Source organism: Schistocerca americana, chromosome 8, assembly GCF_021461395.2.
Source record: "Schistocerca americana isolate TAMUIC-IGC-003095 chromosome 8, iqSchAmer2.1, whole genome shotgun sequence".
NCBI lineage: Eukaryota > Metazoa > Arthropoda > Insecta > Orthoptera > Acrididae > Schistocerca > Schistocerca americana.
This window is the reverse complement of record NC_060126.1, coordinates 322,165,958-322,184,887: the sequence shown is the minus strand read 5'-3', so window position 1 is coordinate 322,184,887 and position 18,930 is coordinate 322,165,958. Positions and strand designations below refer to the sequence as shown.

Sequence of the window (18,930 nt, the reverse complement as noted above, 5' to 3'; positions counted from 1 at the left end):
AGCAGCGAAATGCTGAATCCTGGCTGGTGTCGGCAGTAGTTGCTATAAAATGCACTGCCATCATCTGAGTGATGTCTCAGGCATTGTTTGGAGACACCCCTGTTTCATAACTGTTGCTATTGGTAAATGACTGTGTTTACTAGGAATCCTCCAGATGGCTTCCCATATGTTTGTAGAAGTGAAATGGTTGCTCGAGTTCAGGAACGCTTGCCATCACATTTTCTTGCCCTCATTAATTATGCACTGAGCTTTGGTTCTTGTGACCCAAAAGACTGTGATGTTGTCTGCTGTTGGGCAGTACTTAGACTGTTGAAGAGCACACTCTCTGGTCTACCAAGGAACAGGTTGTCTCCTAAGATGACCTGAGGAATCTGGGATCAATGTCAGTGGCATAATGAATCACTCATGTGATGTGGTCCACCCATTCCTAGATGCTGTCGCAGTGTTCTGACACAGCCAGCTGACTGAACAGCATCCAGTTAGCCCTGCTAACCATCCATTTCAGTAGCTTCAGTGTAAGTAATCCTCCTTCCAGTAGGTGGATCCACAGTGAGAAGTGGTCACTGGAATGAAGGTCATCAGTCACTTCCCACTGTGTTGAGTCAGCTAGGGCTGTAGAGCAGAAAGAGAGGTCAATGGCTGAGGATTACCCAGTAGCAACTGAGAAATGACTGTGTTGAGGATGCACAGCTTCTGAGACATCGTGAGTTAATCCAAGACTTGACCCCTGGTGCAGTGTAGTTTGAGCCCCATAATAAATTATGGGCATTGAAATCACTCAGTAGGAGAAATGGGTGGAGGAGTTGTTCAATAAGGCCTGCAAGAGGCTCAGAGTCTATCTCATCCTGCAGAAGTAAGTACAAGGAGCAACTAATGGTCTTCTGACCCACATAAACAGCAACAGCTACTGCTTGTAGGTCAGTGACCATAGAGAGAGCAAAGGAGTTGTGTGTGCTATTGACAAACAGCAACATCTCCCTTAGACCTTTCCCCAATGAGGACATCCTTTTGGTGGAGGGTTTAGCCTCATAGAACAGGGACATAAGTGGCTTTGAAGTGTTTTCCTGTAAACACAAGTGCAAGTGTTCCTCCACATGAGACCTGAACCAATTCATGTTACACTGTAGTGTGGGAGCTGTTTATCACTGGGGTTGCACTTTCACCCTGTCTTTCCAATGGGGTGGGGAACTTGGAGGGTCAACCTTGGAGCAAGATGGTTGCCCTGAGCAGGCCTTGAATTTCATTGGTTCTGAAGCAGAAGCAGCAGAATTGTCATGTCGAATGACATCAGCATGGTCTGATGGTCTACCACCTGTTTTTGCCTATGATGGAAACTTCCCATTTGCTTTCTTGGCCTGGGAGTGTTTCATGGGAACCACTGCATTGGTGATAGAGCCAGTGCTGGATATTTTACCAGACACTGCCTTTGAAGGTAATGGTAGCTCTGCAGTGGTGGCAACCATGGCTTTATCTGATGTTCCTGAGGGGCTATGGGCTCTGAAACAATTGCTGCTTGACAAATGCAATGACAAACACAGGTACTGGTGCTGAGAAACAGGCTTTGTAAGGGCCAAAGCAAAAGATGTAGTGAATATGAGAGGCTGCATGGCCCTATACATCTTTCTGGCCTCGCCATATGGGATGTTTTTCAGTGTTTTAATCTCCTGTGTCTTCCTTTCTGCAAGTAAGAAACTGCCAACCAAATCCATCATGGGTGGCCTTGCCATATTTACCACAAGTCGCTTCAACGTTACACCCTAAGGTGGTGTACCCAAAATGCGTTTAAAGCAGCACATTGGATTGGAGACACAGGGCCATACACTTAGGTGAAGGAAATCTGTCTTGATATGCTCTGGGGGTTTCATGCTACTGAACATAAGGATGAAGGAGTCAGATTATACTAGATCCCCATACACCCTTTTCAATATATTTTGCACATTAATGATCACTTCTTGAACCCACTCATCATTCAATTCCTTCTTGGGCATTTCTACCAGATGTTGACATGACACAACACCATTGCTGTAGTGCAAGGTGTTGTGGAGCTCTGTTTCTATGGCATATTCCCCAAGGGATTTAGCTTTCTGAGGATTTGTCACTTGTAGGAATTGGCAGTTTCAACCAGAAGTGTTCCATTATGCAATCACTTGACAGATTTCAGTGTGCATGCAATGCTTCTAAACCTTTTTGTATGTGAAAAGGCGAAAGCTTCTCAGACTGCCCTCTTCCCATTTCACATTCAAAAACACATTCTACCAGCAGCATGTATTCTGTTATTATTCAATGATAAATTCTGTGTAGCCACTAAGTCTGGAGGGCTGGCTAAACAAGCCCTCTTTTTAGGCTGGGTGTTCATACCTACCAGAAGCCCTTCCATTCCGCTGGAAAGCAGAAGAGAAAATTTCAAGGGTTCCATCATGATCCCACAAGTACCTATGGGAATTTAAAAAAAATCCACTTATACAAAGCCCTGCATCCATAGGTTAGTCTTATACAACTGAGGTATGGCAGGTTCACCAGAGCTAGACCACTAAAGACTGTTCCACCTCAACAGCCGGCATCCCGCCAGCGTGCAGCACACTTTCAGTTTGAGTATTTTTACTGAGGTTTTTACCATCTTCATGATCTGAGCAGTCAAGCCAAATCCTCATTCCCTGTGACACACAACATTCCACTGCTACACCGTACAGTGGTTGCTGAAGTGTGCTCAGAGCTTACAGTGACAGGGGACAGGTGGTGTTCACCAGTCCCCAGCTCACAAACCCTGGGATAAGTAAGCCCATACCCAGCAAATGAATGCTGAGCCGCTGGGGACATGAAAAACTGTGGCTATAAATTACATGTGTTACATTATTTATGGACTATGATCATAATCCTTTTATCAAAAAGTGTAGCTCTTAATGGAACAGGAAGCAGCATGCACTTCATTTATTGTTTGCACTAACTGCCTGTGACCTATGTTTTTTAATCAAATTATGTTTTCTTGTACATCATATTTTTCTCTTTCATCTGATCATATCTGTCTAATATGATCGTTGTGCTCCTTCTGCAATTGAGATAACTATTTTTTATAAAATGTATCATTAAATAAGAACATCAGAGGGAAAGATCAAAAGCTGGGCAAAATAGAAGGCTTACGTCCTTTTTCCTGTTGTGATTTCTCAAGGAAGTAGTTCATTTGTCTGCAGATAAGACTTTCTAAAGAGCTATATATTTTGTGCCTTTGATTTTTTCTTATAGGTGCCTTGATTGTGTTATTGCCCCACAAATCAATGAAGACTATCCTCTTTGTTTGTTTTCCTTGAATTAGCATATAGAGGTGAGCAATTTCTTGATTGCTTTGACTTACTGGACAGTATATACAATGATGACCCTCCAGATTTCAGAACTATTTCTAAACATAATAGACATTTTTAAATTTGACAAGGAAAGCAGTGAAGAAAGGTTCCTGCCATTTTTCCTCATGAATAACTTTTATCCTCCCCTTGTGTGGGAGTTAATTCAGTTTTTTCTATGACCGTTCATGTAGCATTTCTGCCTTCAAACTGTCACATCATTTGGTAATTGTAATTTTTATAGACATATAACTTGTTTGCAGTGCATTTCACTTGGTAGTAAACTTGCTGGTCCAAATACTTCTTGGAATACCATTAGAAATGGTGCACCGAGGCTGGAGAGTTCTAATAGTGTACTTCGCAGGAGTAGTTGCTGGTTCCTTGGGAACCTCAATATCTGATCCCTACGTATACTTAGCTGGTGCTTCAGGTGGTGTATATGCTATCATCACAGCCCATGTGGCCACAATTATAATGGTTAGTTTCACGGCTGTTACATGAATTTATACTGAACATTTAAAAATTATGCTTCAAATTTGGAGTGTAATCACAATTTACATCCAAATTTAGTGAGACAACTTTTATTTATTCACTGTTTCAGAACTGGAGTGAGATGAAACTTGCAATTCTGCAAGCTCTGGTATTTTTTATACTTGCTGCAAGTGATATTGGATCTGCCATATACAATCGATATGTCCTTAAGGAAGCAACACAGGTAAGATATAGGTAGTTGCTGGCCATGTATATGATTAGTTTTACATACAATTAGTCCTATGTTAGTGGAATTTATCATTACTAGAGCATTTTAGCTTGCAGAAAAAATTGTAGTGTGTAAAGAAAAATCTGGTATTATGTTTACTACAGTTTCCAAATGCATTTTTACTGTGCAGCAGAATGTGCACTGATGTGAAACTTCCAAGCAGAATTAAATGGTGTGCCAAACTGGGGATAAAAAATGGGGCTCCTTCCTTTCAGGGTGTGACTCTAGTTTTAATCTGTTAGAAAGTTTCAAATTATACTACAATTATTAATTGTTTGCCTCATATTGAGAAAAAATTTCTGAACTTCTGATGATGTGAACTCACATTCCGTGATGCAAACATTGAGAAATTCAGCCTGCAGTTAAATATGTTGTGTGATATATCTTAAACTCTCTTTATTTCAATGGACAATTCTGTTTGTCATAAAAAGAGATGGGGTGGTTGGCTGCTGCCGTAGAAACTGACTTACAAGGGTATTCTTGTCTTCCAGTTAGAGGACTAGTAGTAATTGTTCTTCTGCTTCACTTACAAATCACTCTTACACCCCATCCTAGGATATTGATATTGATTGTATACAGAGAAGGAGAGTACGAGTGGTCATAAGTTTGTCTGGTCCATGGGAGAGTGTCACAGAATACTGGAGGAACTGAACTGAAAGTCTCTTGGAGATGATGATATGATTCACTGAGAACATTGCTATCCTCAGTGAAAGTGAAGAAGAATCACAAGAATTACAGGATGTGTTGAATGGAATGAACAGTCCTTTGAGTACAGAATATGGGCTGAGAGCAAATTGAAGAAAGATGAAAGTAATGAGAAGTAGCAAAAATGAGAACAACAAGAAACTTAACATCAAAATTGGGGATCATGAAGTAGATGAAGTTAACTAATTTTGCTACCTAGGCAGCAAAATAACTCATGATGGATGGAGTAAGGGGGATATAAGAAGCACACAAAGCACAGGCATAAATGGCATTCCTGGCCAAGAGAAGTCTACTAGTATCAAACATAGACCTTAATTTGAGGAATAAATTTCTGAAAATATATGTTTGGAACACAGCATTGTGTGGAACATGGACTGTGGAAAAACAGGAATAGAAGAGAACTGAAGGATTTGAAAGGTGGTGCTACAGAAGAATGTTGAAAATTAGGTGGTCTGATAAGGTAAGGAATGAGGAGGTTCTCCACAGAATAAGTAAGGAAAGGAATATATGGAAAACACTGGCAAGAAGAAGGGATGGGATTATAGGACATATGCTAAGACATCAGGGTCTAACTTCCATGGTTTTATAGGGAGCTGTAGCAAGTAAAAACTGCAGAGCTCCGTCTGAAGATGCCGTGAAGGCCCAAAGGTACTGACCAGCTGCCGTGTCATCCTCAGCTCACAGGCATTACTGGATGCAGATATTGAGGGGCATGTGGTCAGCACACCGCTCTCCCAGCCGTATGTCAGTTTCCAAGACTGGAGCTGCTACTTCTCAATCAAGTAGCTCCTCAATTTGCCTCACAAGAGCTGAGTGCACCCTGCTGGCCAACAGCACTCTGCAGACCAGATGGTCACCCATCCAAGTGCTAACCCATCCAGGCAGTGCTTAACTTCAGTGATCTGATGGGAACTGGTGTTATCACTGCAGCAAGGCCTTTAGTTCACACAAAAAAAAGTTTTTCATCACCCGGCTTCCCTGAACTCCTGAAGATATATGTTGACTGTGGATATTGTATCACAGACACAGTCCGTTTGACTGTTCAGATATGTCACTAAACCCACTGAAAGATGTAAACAACAATGCATGAAGTATGCCTTTTAGATGGAGGGGGTCCGACAGCTGATCAGTTAAAGTCATACCACCAGGTAGGAGGTACATGGCTCATGTTGTCTGTATTTCAACATTTCAACCACACCTAGATGGTCAATACTGCAGTTCGATCCCATCCACATCGTACTTTGTGTCAGGAAATGCTCACAACAACTGTGCAGGTGTCTCAGATTGAACCAAAGTAATGTTGTTCGGACATGGAGGAGATACAGAGAGACAGGAACTGTCGATGACATGGCTCACTCAGGCCACCCAAGGGCTACTACTGTAGTGGATGACCGCTGCCTACGGATTATGGCTCGGGGGAACACTGACAGCAATGCCACCATGTTGAATAATGCTTTCTGTGCAGCCACAGGATGTCATGTTATGACTCAAACTGTGCGCAATACTCTGCATAATGCACAACTTCACTCCCGACGTCCATGGCGAGGTCCATTTTTGCAACCATGACACCATGCAGTGTGGTACAGATGGGCCCAACAACATGCCGAATCGACCGCTCAGGATTGGCATCACATTCTCTTCACTGATGAATGATGCATATGCCTTCAACCAGGCAATTGTCAGAGACATGTTTGGAGGCAACCCGGTCAGGCTGAATGCCTTAGACACACTATCCCACAAGTGCAGCAAGGTGGAGGTTCCCTGCTGTTTTGGGTTAGCATTATGTGGGGCCGAATTACGCCACTGGTGGTCATGGTAGGTACCGTAACAGCTGTACGATACATGAATGCCATCCTCCAGCTGATAGTGCAATCATATAGACAGCATATTGGCAAGGCATTCATCTTCATGGATGACAATTAGCTCCCCCATCATGCACATCTAGTGAATATCTTCCTTCAGGATAATGACATTGCTCGACTAGAGTGGCCAGCATGTTCTCCAGACATGAACCCTATTGAACATGCCTGGGATAGATTGAAAAGGGCTGTTTATGGACAACATGACCCACCAACCACTCTGAGGGATCTACACCAAATCGCTGTTGAGGAATGGAACAATCTGGACCAACAGTGCCTTGATGAACTTGTGGGTAGTATACCATGCCGAATACATCCATGCATCAATGCAAGAGGACGTGCTACTGGGTATTAGAGGTACCAATGTGTACAGCAATCTGAACCACCACCTCTGAAGGTCTCGTTGTATGGTGGTACAACATGCAATGTTTGGTTTTCATGAGCAATAAAAAGGGCAATAATGATATTTATGTTGATCTCTATTCCAATTTTCTGTACAGGTTCTAGAGCTGACGTGATGCAAAACTTTTTTGATGTGTGTGTTCACATATATATAAACTGCAAGTATGGATTCCTGATTGGTGGAAATGGAGGGAAAAAAGGCCTGTGAACATGTGTCCAGAAATGCATTGCTGCCATAGTAGATGGCACTGACAAACAAAAGTTCCTCTGACCATGTGTTATCTGTGTTTTGCAGGCTGTGTGATTGATGCAGTATACTGTAAGCAGCAGAATGTTCCAGTATTCATGTCAGGAACAAGCTGAGATAGTGTTTGTGTATGGCCAAGCAGATGGAAATGGTTGAGAGACAGTGCAGCATACCAAGATATATGCCCGCACAGACACCAGCCCATCACACATTTCGAGTCATTTTTGGGAGTTTGTGTGATCATGGATCCTTTCAGACAGACAAAAGTACGGGGAGGTGGCAGACTATGCGTACACCAGATTTGGAGAAGTGGGTTCTATGGGATATTGAGACGAACTCTAGTACAAGCTACAGGCAAGTGGCCTACCAGCATGGTGTTAGCCAAAGTGCAATTATGTGTATCTTGCATGGCAACCACTACTATCTGCATCACCTGCAGTGAGTGCAATGTGGAGGAGGAACCTTCATTTGTCAGCGCTACATACCATGTCAGTGGTGAATTTCCAGGTACATTTTCATAGGACCTTCTTTCCTTCATTTCCAGTCAGGAATCCATCCTTACAGTTTGTCAGTTTTATTAATGTTCACCCTGTATATGAACTACAAAATATTTCTGTAATGTGTCTTGAAGAGACGTTAATAAAATCTGTCTCCCTACAAAATTTCTCTCTGGGTCACTGTTATTGTAGATCAGGTAATCACTATGAATATAGAAATTACTAATATAACTAATATTACTCACCAAAGTTGTGAAAAAGATTATGATGGCAGCAATATGAGTTACAAAATTAAATTGAATAACAATCACTGTGTCCTGTCACCATCAGGAAAGTCTGAAGTATTGTAGAAAAAAATGGAATGGTTCCAAAATAAAGTAAAAGTATTTGATGCTATTAACAATGAGTTTCTCACTAAATGTAAACAGGGAGCTGCTTTAGACAATCTCATCAAATCACATAATCTTACTGTCACAGTAAACCCTGCAACAAGATTAACACCAGCCAGTCAGACTGCCTTGAATCCAATCATGACTGATTAAGAGAAACTTAATTGGCCTGTAACAGTATGCAATATGAGATTCAGTGACCATATATTTTTAGTAATGACCATCATCATTCAAGGATGGCAGGCAAACAACCACATACTTAAGATTAAACATAGGCTCTTCTATCAGGAAAACATAAACCACTTTAATACATTACTGCACAATGAAGACCGATGTGCTGTCTATGTAACACAAAGTCTGGATAAAAAATTCAACATATTTTTAGAAACAGCCTTCCCTCTAAAATGGTAAATATCAGAAAGAATGCAAGAGGAAATGGGCAGATTACTAAAGGAATTAGAGCTTCTTGCCAGAAAAAAGAAAACTGCATCAAATATGCAAGGAAAATAATGTCACAGCAGATATGCCTACTCACTACAAAACATACACAAAAATTTTGCAAAAGGTCATAAAGCAGGCAAAAAGGATGCACAAATATATGTGTATAAAAATTCTATGAGTAAAGTGCAAGCTATGTTGGACATTATAAACAAAAGAAAAGAGAAAAAAGAAAACAAAACCAGAGAGAATATTGTCTTGTTACATGACAGTAAAAAGAAACAGCAAAGATATGCAATGGCTATTTCACTGGAATAGCTGAAAACTAATTTTGTTGGAAATCAGCAGCCAGCAAAAACAAAATCAAGAGCTTTTAATTAAAGTTTATGGATCATTTAAACAGAAAGGAAACTGTCAAAGCTGTTGCTGATTATTGACCCCCCTCACTCATACCTGCAACTGCTAATTAGAGATGGCTATCTTTCCAGATCAGCTAAAAACATTTAAAGTTATTCCAATATTCAAAGCTGGTGACAGAGATGAAGTGATAAACTATTACCCCATTACAGTAAAACCCTGTTTTTCAAAAGTTTTTGGAAAACTTAATGTACAATAAGTTAATAAAGATTATAAACAATAATCTACAAGGGTTGTATGAAAAGTAATTCCCTCCATGTTTGTTAAATGGGTTTGGATGGGAGTATTTTAATAAATTAAATGTAGAAATAATCCTTAGAATATGATATTTAATTACCAATATTCACTTTTCCACATAATCACCACCCAATTGGATACATTTCTGCCAACAATGAACAAGTTTTCTGAAGCCATCACGGAAGAAGTTGACACCCTGTTTCTGGAACCACAGTCTCACAGTTCTCTCAACATCTTCATCAGAAGCATAATGATGTCCCCGCAGATAGTCTTTCATTATCGGGAACAGATAGAAGTCAGACGGTGCTAAATCTGGACTGTATGGAGGATGCCATATGATGGTGAGATTCAGTCTCTGATGTTCTGCTGTGGTGGCATGTAAAGTGTGTGGTTTGGCATTGTCATGCTGCACGAAAACATTTCCCTTTTCCTTTCAGACCCTTGTTAGCCGGTTGTTTCAGAGTTTGCAGCATTGTGATGTAATGCTATGAGTTTATTTTTGTTTCATGATGAAGAAAATCAACATGGATAACACCATCTGCATCCCAGAACACTGTGGCCATGACTTTACTAGCTGATGGCTGTCTTGAATTTCTTTTTTTGGGGTGAGTCTTTGTGTTGATATTCCATAGACTGACGTTTTGTCTCCAGGTCGTAATGGTATACCCATGTTTTGTCTCCTGTCAAAATTGAACGAAGAAAGGCGTCGCCTTGATTCTTGTAATGTGAGAGGAGTTCCTGGCAAATTTCAAGTCTGTGCACTTTCATTTCAGGAGTCAGCATCTGGGGTACCTCTCATATACAGATCTTATGATAGCCAAGCAAAGCAATAATGTGACCCACACGTTCTTGTGAAATGCCGATTGTGCTTGCAGTTTCTCTCTGAGTGATGCGATGATTGTCCTGAATCAATCATTCAACATTTTGCTTGTGAAACTTAGTGGTTGCTGTCACAAGACATCCAACTCTTTGTTTATCACACAGGTCAGATGCTCTCGCCTCAACATTTGTAAACTTACTTGCCCAATGACGCATAGTACTCACATCTACACAATCACCATAAACTGCTTTCATTCTCTGATGAATCTCCTTTGGGGTGACACTTTCTGCTGTCAAGAATTTAATGACTGCACGTTGCTTAAATCGCATTGACCAACCGTCTGTGCAGGCTTCCATATTTTACACTGTAACAACACAATTGTTGAATGCTAAGGCTTCCCACCAACTGGAGCTGTAGAGAACAGGCTATGAAACAAACCACTACCTGCCACATACCAATGCTACCAACTGTTGAAGAGTTATGAAGTTGGAGGCATTACTTTTCAGTCAACCCTCGTAGTACTAGGCAATTTTCGACATAGTTTCCAAAGTCAGAAATCAGGGTAGATGGTGTGTGACTCACCGATCATTCAAAGCGCCACTGCGCAAGTACGCGCATCGTCTACATGCGGCGCTGTCTGCCAGCCATGCAGCAGCTGCGCCACCTAAGCAGCCAGCCAGCCAGCGGCTGCTAGACTTGGACTCAGTGCTCATTTGAATGTCACTGTGTTCACATGTCGTGCTTTGTCAACTTGCTCAGTGATGTACATGTATAGTGTCGTTTTGAAATATATGTGTTTGACTTGACGTCATAACAGATGGCCCACAGGTTTAAAAGCCACTGATGAAAATTAGTAAACAGCAGGTACATTTAAAGCTTTCAACATGGTAAACCACTGAACTGTTCTCAGCACTACTTGAATACTATGGCAGGAGGGGGTTAACAAATGAATGGATTTGTTCACTTCTCAGTGGCCGCAAACAGAAAGTGGCATTAGACACATGGGTGAAAAGGTAATGTGTCAATGGCCTGGATGTGCATGTTGAATGCCATAGAGTAATTCTATTTGCTGATGACACAACCATATTCATAAAACCTGCAAAAATGATGATATGCAATGTGAAGTAAACACTATTACAAATCAACTAAGTAAATGATTAGCTATGAATCAGCATGTAATAAACAACAGAAAAACAGTAGCATGAAATTTTCATAACTGTCGAACCAACACCTTGCATTATCCAGGTATCACCATCAACCAACAACACATTGTGAATAAAGAAGTAACATAATATTTTGCCATTTGGATTCAAAATCATCTAAAATGAGTAAAACATATTGAATACATTAATGCTAAGCAGAGTACAAGCTGCTATCTTTTAAGGGCTCTAAAGGGATGTATAAATGAACAGGCTCTAATGTCTGCCTATTATGCATATTTTAATGCATGTTTAAAATATGGACTCATTTTCTGGAGAGAGTCACAGCAGCTCTAGGGACTTCCAGAATCCAAAATAGAGAAATTAGGATTATTACAGGTAGCAGAGCTAGACAATCATCTAAACCAACATTTAAAACTCTGAAAGTGCTACCACTACCAAGCATGTTTATTCTTGACAACTAAAGTATATTTAAAAAAAAAAAAAAAAGTAACTGGAATGGTAACAGTATTAGAAAAACATGTGACTTACATAATCATAACACTTAATTAAAAGGTAACTTGCATTTACTCCCAGCCAATAAAAGTCTGTATGAGAAAGGTATATTCTATATGGGACAAAAACTATTCAGTAAGTTGACAAATGACATAAAATGCATGCTAAATACTAATGCTTTCGAAAGATGTGTTAGAAAATGTCTGCAATACCACTGCTCCTATTCAGTAAGTAAATATTTTAACTACAATAAATATACAGATCTGTATATAGCATGTAGAACTATATAAATCTTGGAAACTGTTCTCTGCAATGACTAGAGTTAAGTCCAATATAATTTTGTACATTGTGCTACATGCGATCAAAAAACTAAATAAATAAATAAATAAAAATAATCAATTTTTGAAACTGTGATGAAAATGGTTAAATAAAAAAAATCTACTAATCAAGCAGTGGAAGGAGAATACACACATAAAGGTATTTAAATTTGCAAGTTTTATGAGTTAGTTGCTCTTTCTTGTAGCAGAAGGGTGAAGGAAAAGGAAGAGGGGAAAAGAAAATCGACCAGAGAAGCCTGACCACTTGGGATGAGAAGGAAAGACTGATTACTGGGGTCCACACTGGACAAGAGTTGAAAATCTGAGAGTTTAAAGGTGGAAAATAGGGTTATATGCAAGACTAAGATTACTGCCAAAACATTATGCATGAGTTAATGACAGTAGAAAGTTAAGTACATTGTACGTGATAGAGTTGGGAGGTAGAGGGGAAAATGAAAGATATGGAAAACTAAAAGGAAGTGAAAAAATAAGTACTGAGACCGAAAAAATTAAGGCTAGGTGTATAGCGAGAACCAATTGTTGTGACACCAGTTTCTGCCTCTGGAATTCTGAGAAACTGATGTCTGGGGGAAAACTCCAGATGGCATATGTGGTGAAACGGGCACTGGGGTCACAACTGTCATGTTGTAGAGCATGCTCTGCAGCAGGGTATTGTGTGTTACCAGTGTACACCCTCTGTCTATATGCATTCATCCTAACTGATAACTTGGTGGTACTCATGCAAATGTAAAAGACAGAACAGTGTATGTATAACAATTGGCGTATGACTTGTGTCATACACAGATGGCTCTCCCTTTTGTAGTATAGTTGGAGGGTGCATAGGACAAATCTTAAAACAGCGATGGTTACAAGAGTTGGAGCCATAGTGTAGGGAAATGGGTGAAGAAGGAGCATTGGGTCTGACAAGGATATTGTGGAGATTGGGAGGGTGACAAAATGCAATTCTAAGTGTGGCAGGTAAGAGGTCAGACAAAATGGACCTCATTTCATAGCATGATTTTAAGAAGTCACAGCCTTATCAAAGTAGCTGATTTAACATATTCAATACCAGGATAATACTAACTGACAAGAGATGCACTCCTAAAAAACAACATTTCTATCATTTTGATCATTGTTATCCTTCCCATGTCAGGGTCCCAACACATCTCATCAGGGCAAGCCTGAAGTTACTTTTACTTCTGCCAATGACTTGTGAAACACTTCCTTTTCTGTTGCATTACCTTCTTTACATTTAAAGAGAAACATTCTAAGCAATTCACCACTGAAATTAAATGTTACATGAATTTCCATAGTTCATGGCACCCTTCTAACAAGGTCAATACTAATATCATGCAAATTATTTCCATGGGGCAGATGAGTGCTCAAAGAATAACATGAAAATAAATTTCATGGCCATCTTTATTTGATGTTCTCTGCAGAAAAGGCGTTATTGTTCATGAGTACCAGGTTCTATAATAAAGCGAATGAAAACTTTTGTTGTTCTAGAATTCAGATTTATTTTTCTTCATTCCTTGGTCAGACTTTCGTCTTAAATCAACACAAAACTGATTTCCGTTAAAAAGTCATATGTTGCAAAATAATTGGCGATCACATTTTTTGAAACTTCATAACTAGTGAAGGATCATTTCATAGCATGAAAAATTTTTGTAATCAACTTGAAACAATTTAGCCAGACATAAGATCTGTCTACAAATAAGTGAGGAACTGAACTGCACTGTCATAACTGAACTGCAGACAGAGAGCTAAGGAATTGTGTTCTGGTGTGATTTTAACAACTCTATATTATTTACAATTACACGCTAGAACATCTGAGTAACCCCTAATGTTATTTAAATTATTTTAATTGCATCTCTTCTTTAATAAAACTATAAATTTAAATATTATATATAAAATCAAAGATGAAGTGACTTACCGAACGAAAGCGCTGGCAGGTCGATAGACACACAAACAAACACAAACATACACACAAAAAAATATACACACAAAATTCAAGCTTTCGCAACAAACTGTTGCCTCATCAGGAAAGAGGGAGGGAGAGGGGAAGACGAAAGGAAGTGGGTTTTAAGGGAGAGGGTGAGGAGTCATTCCAATCCCGGGAGCGGAATGACTCCTCACCCTCTCCCTTAAAACCCACTTCCTTTCGTCTTCCCCTCTCCCTCCCTCTTTCCTGATGAGGCAACAGTTTGTTGCGAAAGCTTGAATTTTGTGTGTATGTTTGTGTTTGTTTGTGTGTCTATCGACCTGCCAGCGCTTTCGTTCGGTAAGTCACTTCATCTTTGATTTTATATATAATTTTTCCCACGTGGAATGTTTCCTTCTATTATATTGATATCATAAATTTAAATAAAATGATATGTTTTCTTGTGCAGAAAAATCAAAGAACTGAAACAGTGACCATAGTTATTTTTATTTACCGGTATTGCAATTGTATGTTGGAATGATCAGAATATTTAAATTTTAAAAGTTGATTATTTCTGTACAAATTGATTTTTTAACAAAATAAAATTTTTACTGACAGGAGGATGATGAGGATCTTTTAAACTGATATGTGACAAACTATTTTTATAATTTTTAGCTTTCAACCAAATGTTCGTAATACACTTTGTTTCACAATAATGTTATGGAGTTTTTCATTAAATAAAAATATTTTTTTGTTAAGTCAATTTCATTTCCATAATCAAAAGGTAAATATTTAAGTAATGAATAATAAATTGTGGCGATGAACAACTTAAAATTTCATGGTTTCACAAGTTTACATGATATTTGCTATGGCTTCAGCAAATTAAATAATGGAAAGCTATAGTGTTTTTGACATATATTTATCTTTGAAATTATGTCCACATTAATTTTCCTCTATTTTCAACTGAAATTACTAGGATCACTAGCTGTGAGACATATTATATCTACTTATTGTTACCGACAGGAATGTTCATATTAATTATAAAAGGTAAATAAAATTATTGTTCTTGTATAAGCTCAAATCTATTATATGCATCAACAGACAACATGTATCATGTGTTATAAAACTACACTACAAAACCAAAAGTGGCATCGATTTTTCATTTTGGGGAACTGACCTAAACTCGGGGTACTTTACCGTTCCCATCCAAGATAACATGCTGCATCATCGCTATCAAGAAATCCTCAGTCCAGTCACAAATTTTGTTTGATTTGTCATAAAACTGTACTTTAATTAATAATCATTGGTGTCATAACAAGTCAACTACTGTTCAGAACTCAAGAAATAATGATCCATAGCATTCAGGACTCATTTCAGAAAAGGGCACATTAGATTTCACATGATATGTTTTTGAAATCCATTCTGGTTGACTTGGAGGAGGTCATTAACTTTGAGGTTACTCACTATGTTTGTATTCAGAATATGGTCTAAGATTTTATTAGGTTGGTGCACAAGTTGGTAGTGTTTTGCATGTGGGTATTCCTTTTGATATTGGTATATTTATTGATTGTCATTTTTTATTTGTAGTTCCTTATTGCTGTTTGATTTTACATACTGTCATTTTGTCATTTGGGGACAGTGAGGAGCTGTGGATATTAGAAAATGGAGTACCAAGTGGAGAAACCAGAACATTTCCTACATACCCTTCTGTTTGAGTCCAATACACGGGTGACAGCAGCAGAGTCAGTCCGAAACATTTGTGTCATGTCTGGGGATAATGCTATTGTACAGAGCATGGTAAGAAAATGGTTTTCTCATTTGAAGGAGGATTGTTTTGATGTTAGTGACAATTCACATTCAGGAAGACATTTGATGTTTGATGAAGATCGTTTAAATGCTTTAATCCACTCGAGAACTGGCAAATTTGATGAACTGTGATTATTCCACCATCATGCGACATTTGCATGCAATGGGTAGGGTACAAAAATTGGGTGTATGGATATCACATGCTCCAAGCAAAAATCACAAAACTCAAAGGGTGACCATTTGTGCATCTCTGCTTGCTCTTCATTAATTGGCTTGTGAACAACACCATCATTGCTATCCTACATTGTTACTGGGGATGAGAAATGCTGTCTTTATGATAACATAAAGAAAAAAAGCTCAAACAAAGCACCAACTCCCTGTATAAAGACACCTGCACATCCATAAAAAAATAATATTGTGCATCTGGTAGAACAGCAAAGGTGTGTTGTACTATAAATTGCTTCCCTGAGGTGTAGCCATCGCTGCTGACATTTATTGTCAATAACTGAGATGTCTTGCAGATGCAATCCAAGAGCAACAACCAGGAAAACTGCGTGATGTGATGCTACTCTGTGATAGTGCCCACCAGCATTCTGTGAGACTGACAAAAAACACTATTCAGTAGTTGTGTTGGAAAGTCATTCCACACCCATCTTATTCACCTGATCCTTCACTCTCAGATTTTCACCTTTTCTGCTCTCTATCAAACAACCTTCAAGGAACATCCTTTCCAGATGAAAATGCACTCCAAACAAGGCTCAATGAATTCTTTGCCTCAAAACCACATGATTTCTACAGTCACAAAATCAAAATGTGCTTGTGGCATTGGCAGACTGTTGTAAATAGTGAAGGAGAATACAACTGATGACTGAAGTTTCTGCTGTGTGTATCTGTCGTGTTTATTGCCATATGGAAAAATGCTGCAAACTAATGCATCAACCCACTAATAATCCAAAGCATGTGTTTTATTCTAAAACAACCAAGAGTAGGAGCAATGTTGGAGATCTGACAAAGAGGTTAGAAAACAAACTCAAAACTAACATCTGGCTGTATAATACCATACCATCACTGATGACTTGTCTAGCAGTATAATGGCTGGCTCTGAGCACTATGGGACTTAACTAGCAGTATAATATCATACCATCACTGAGAACTTGATACATGTGTCTTTGACCATCCAGCTGAAAAATAAACCATTCACCTTTGAAAAGTGGAGACATCATAGTTTAGTGGGAAAGTGTGCGAAAATAAAGTCAAGGGAAAAATGGCAGATCAGTAATTAAGCCACCTCCCACTATGCAAGAATGTTTCTACATCACAGTTCAAGCTGATCAGCCACCCACTTTATATTTTGTGACAGAAACATCCAATTTTCTTTTGCAGTATTCTACATGTACATAAAACTTTAACACAGAAACTATATATTGTAGAGTTTATGTGAAAATTATAACCATATGAAAAAATCTTTTATATCTTTCTTCAGATTGGATATGCAGCCCATATTGCTGGTGCTCTTGCTGGATTACTTGTTGGTGTCAACGTTTTGCGCAATCTTCAGGTGAAGCCTTGGGAGAAAGTTCTTCGGTGGACATGTTTTGTCCTTTATTTTATTCTGATGATTGGTGCTATTATCTGGAATGCAGCATTTCCTGACTACTTCCCTGTGTCTTACTACAGAAATTAGTGCCCTACTATTAAAATTTTTTATGAAAATGAAGGGTTTTTAGATACATAATGTTATAGCAAAACTTGTATTTAGAGACACTGTTTTTTCCACTAAAGTTTTTCTACCACAGTCTCAGTATTAAAATTCATAACAACTGGCATTTTTATGAGTGTATGCAGTCTGTATCAAGACTATCATGTGCATATCTCAATGTCCTAGGTTACTGTCTACTTTCGTACATAATACTGAATTGGCTTCACATTTTATTGTTGGTACAAATTAAATGATGCAGCCATAAATAACTGTTAATGCTTGATGACTTCTCTTCAACAGGCATGGTTTTACAAACGGTCTGTTGTAATAATTTTATTCAACTATTAAACAGCGAACAGTATTTACATGTGTAACATGTTTCCCAATGTTGTTAAATTAAGTTCCATGACAGGTCTGTGATTACATCTATTTTTCTATTAGAGTTCATTTATTTGTCAGAATATAGAAACAGTAATAAGAAAATCCTTGAGCCACTATGACACTGATTGATAGCAAATTTTCATCACGAGAATATGTTTTTGTCATCAAACTTTTTTTAACTATTTTTTCAAAAGTATTGAACTGTCCATAGCATAAGTGGGCTGCTAGAGTGTGCAAATGACTTGTGAAACTAAAATGTATGAATTTTGGATTCCTCACATAACCTGGAAGAGTGAAATGATTGATTACAGTGCATTCATTTTTGTATACTTTACATGCATGTACGGCATTGTCTAGCTATTGGTGTACATGTCCCTTAGATGTGCTGACATTAAGCACTGTATTCAAACTGTGCATGCATCTACAAGTGGGCAGTCATAATTGACATTTGAATAGTGTGAATCAAGATTATAATTTTTAGTTGCATTTGAAGTACGAAAGTTTGTTATACGTACCTTACACTGGAATTCATCTCTGATGTACCTCGTGCCACCCTTCTTGTACCTGTTTTATTGGTTATTCATTTTGTGAAATATATTCATAATGTGTGTTGTGGATTCAGTGTTTTACCAATAATTTATGCTTGCCTTTTGAGAACTTTTAATTTTATGAATAGAAATAAACACATACAAAAAGGAAGGAGAGATAAATTGTAAATCTAGATTTATATGAAAGCACATTTTGAATCAACAGACCAGAGTTGGATCCTGAAGAAAGTATGTACATTCTATTGTATTGTTTGATTAAAATGTTTTCTACTTTCCAACAGCTTCACCAAGTTAATTTACTTTCCATTCTGTGTCACCATAATCTGATTTTCTGCCTCCCATTTATCTCATTCTCCCTCATTTCTTCTACAAAATTTTCCTTATTTTCACAGATTACAGTTTTCCATCTTCACTGCAGTGTGCTTCACATCCTCTTCTGTAAAATGCATTAACATCTTTAATCCAGACTTCCAACCTAAAATGCACTGTTTCCAATG

At 38.5% G+C, this 18,930-nt stretch overlaps 1 protein-coding gene across 1 annotated transcript in view; it reads left to right on the top strand.

Annotated features, from left to right (window-relative positions):
- LOC124545320 (rhomboid-related protein 2-like) overlaps window positions 1–18,649 on the top strand; it is a 76,806-nt gene extending 58,157 nt beyond the window's left edge. Inside the window, exons 6-8 of the mRNA XM_047124221.1 lie at window positions 3,599–3,812; window positions 3,937–4,050; window positions 17,289–18,649. Coding sequence (XP_046980177.1) covers window positions 3,599–3,812; window positions 3,937–4,050; window positions 17,289–17,489 — 529 coding nt within the window. The 3' untranslated portion in view covers window positions 17,490–18,649. The remainder of the gene's footprint in view (window positions 1–3,598; window positions 3,813–3,936; window positions 4,051–17,288) is intronic.
- The last annotated feature ends 281 nt before the right edge of the window (window positions 18,650–18,930 follow it).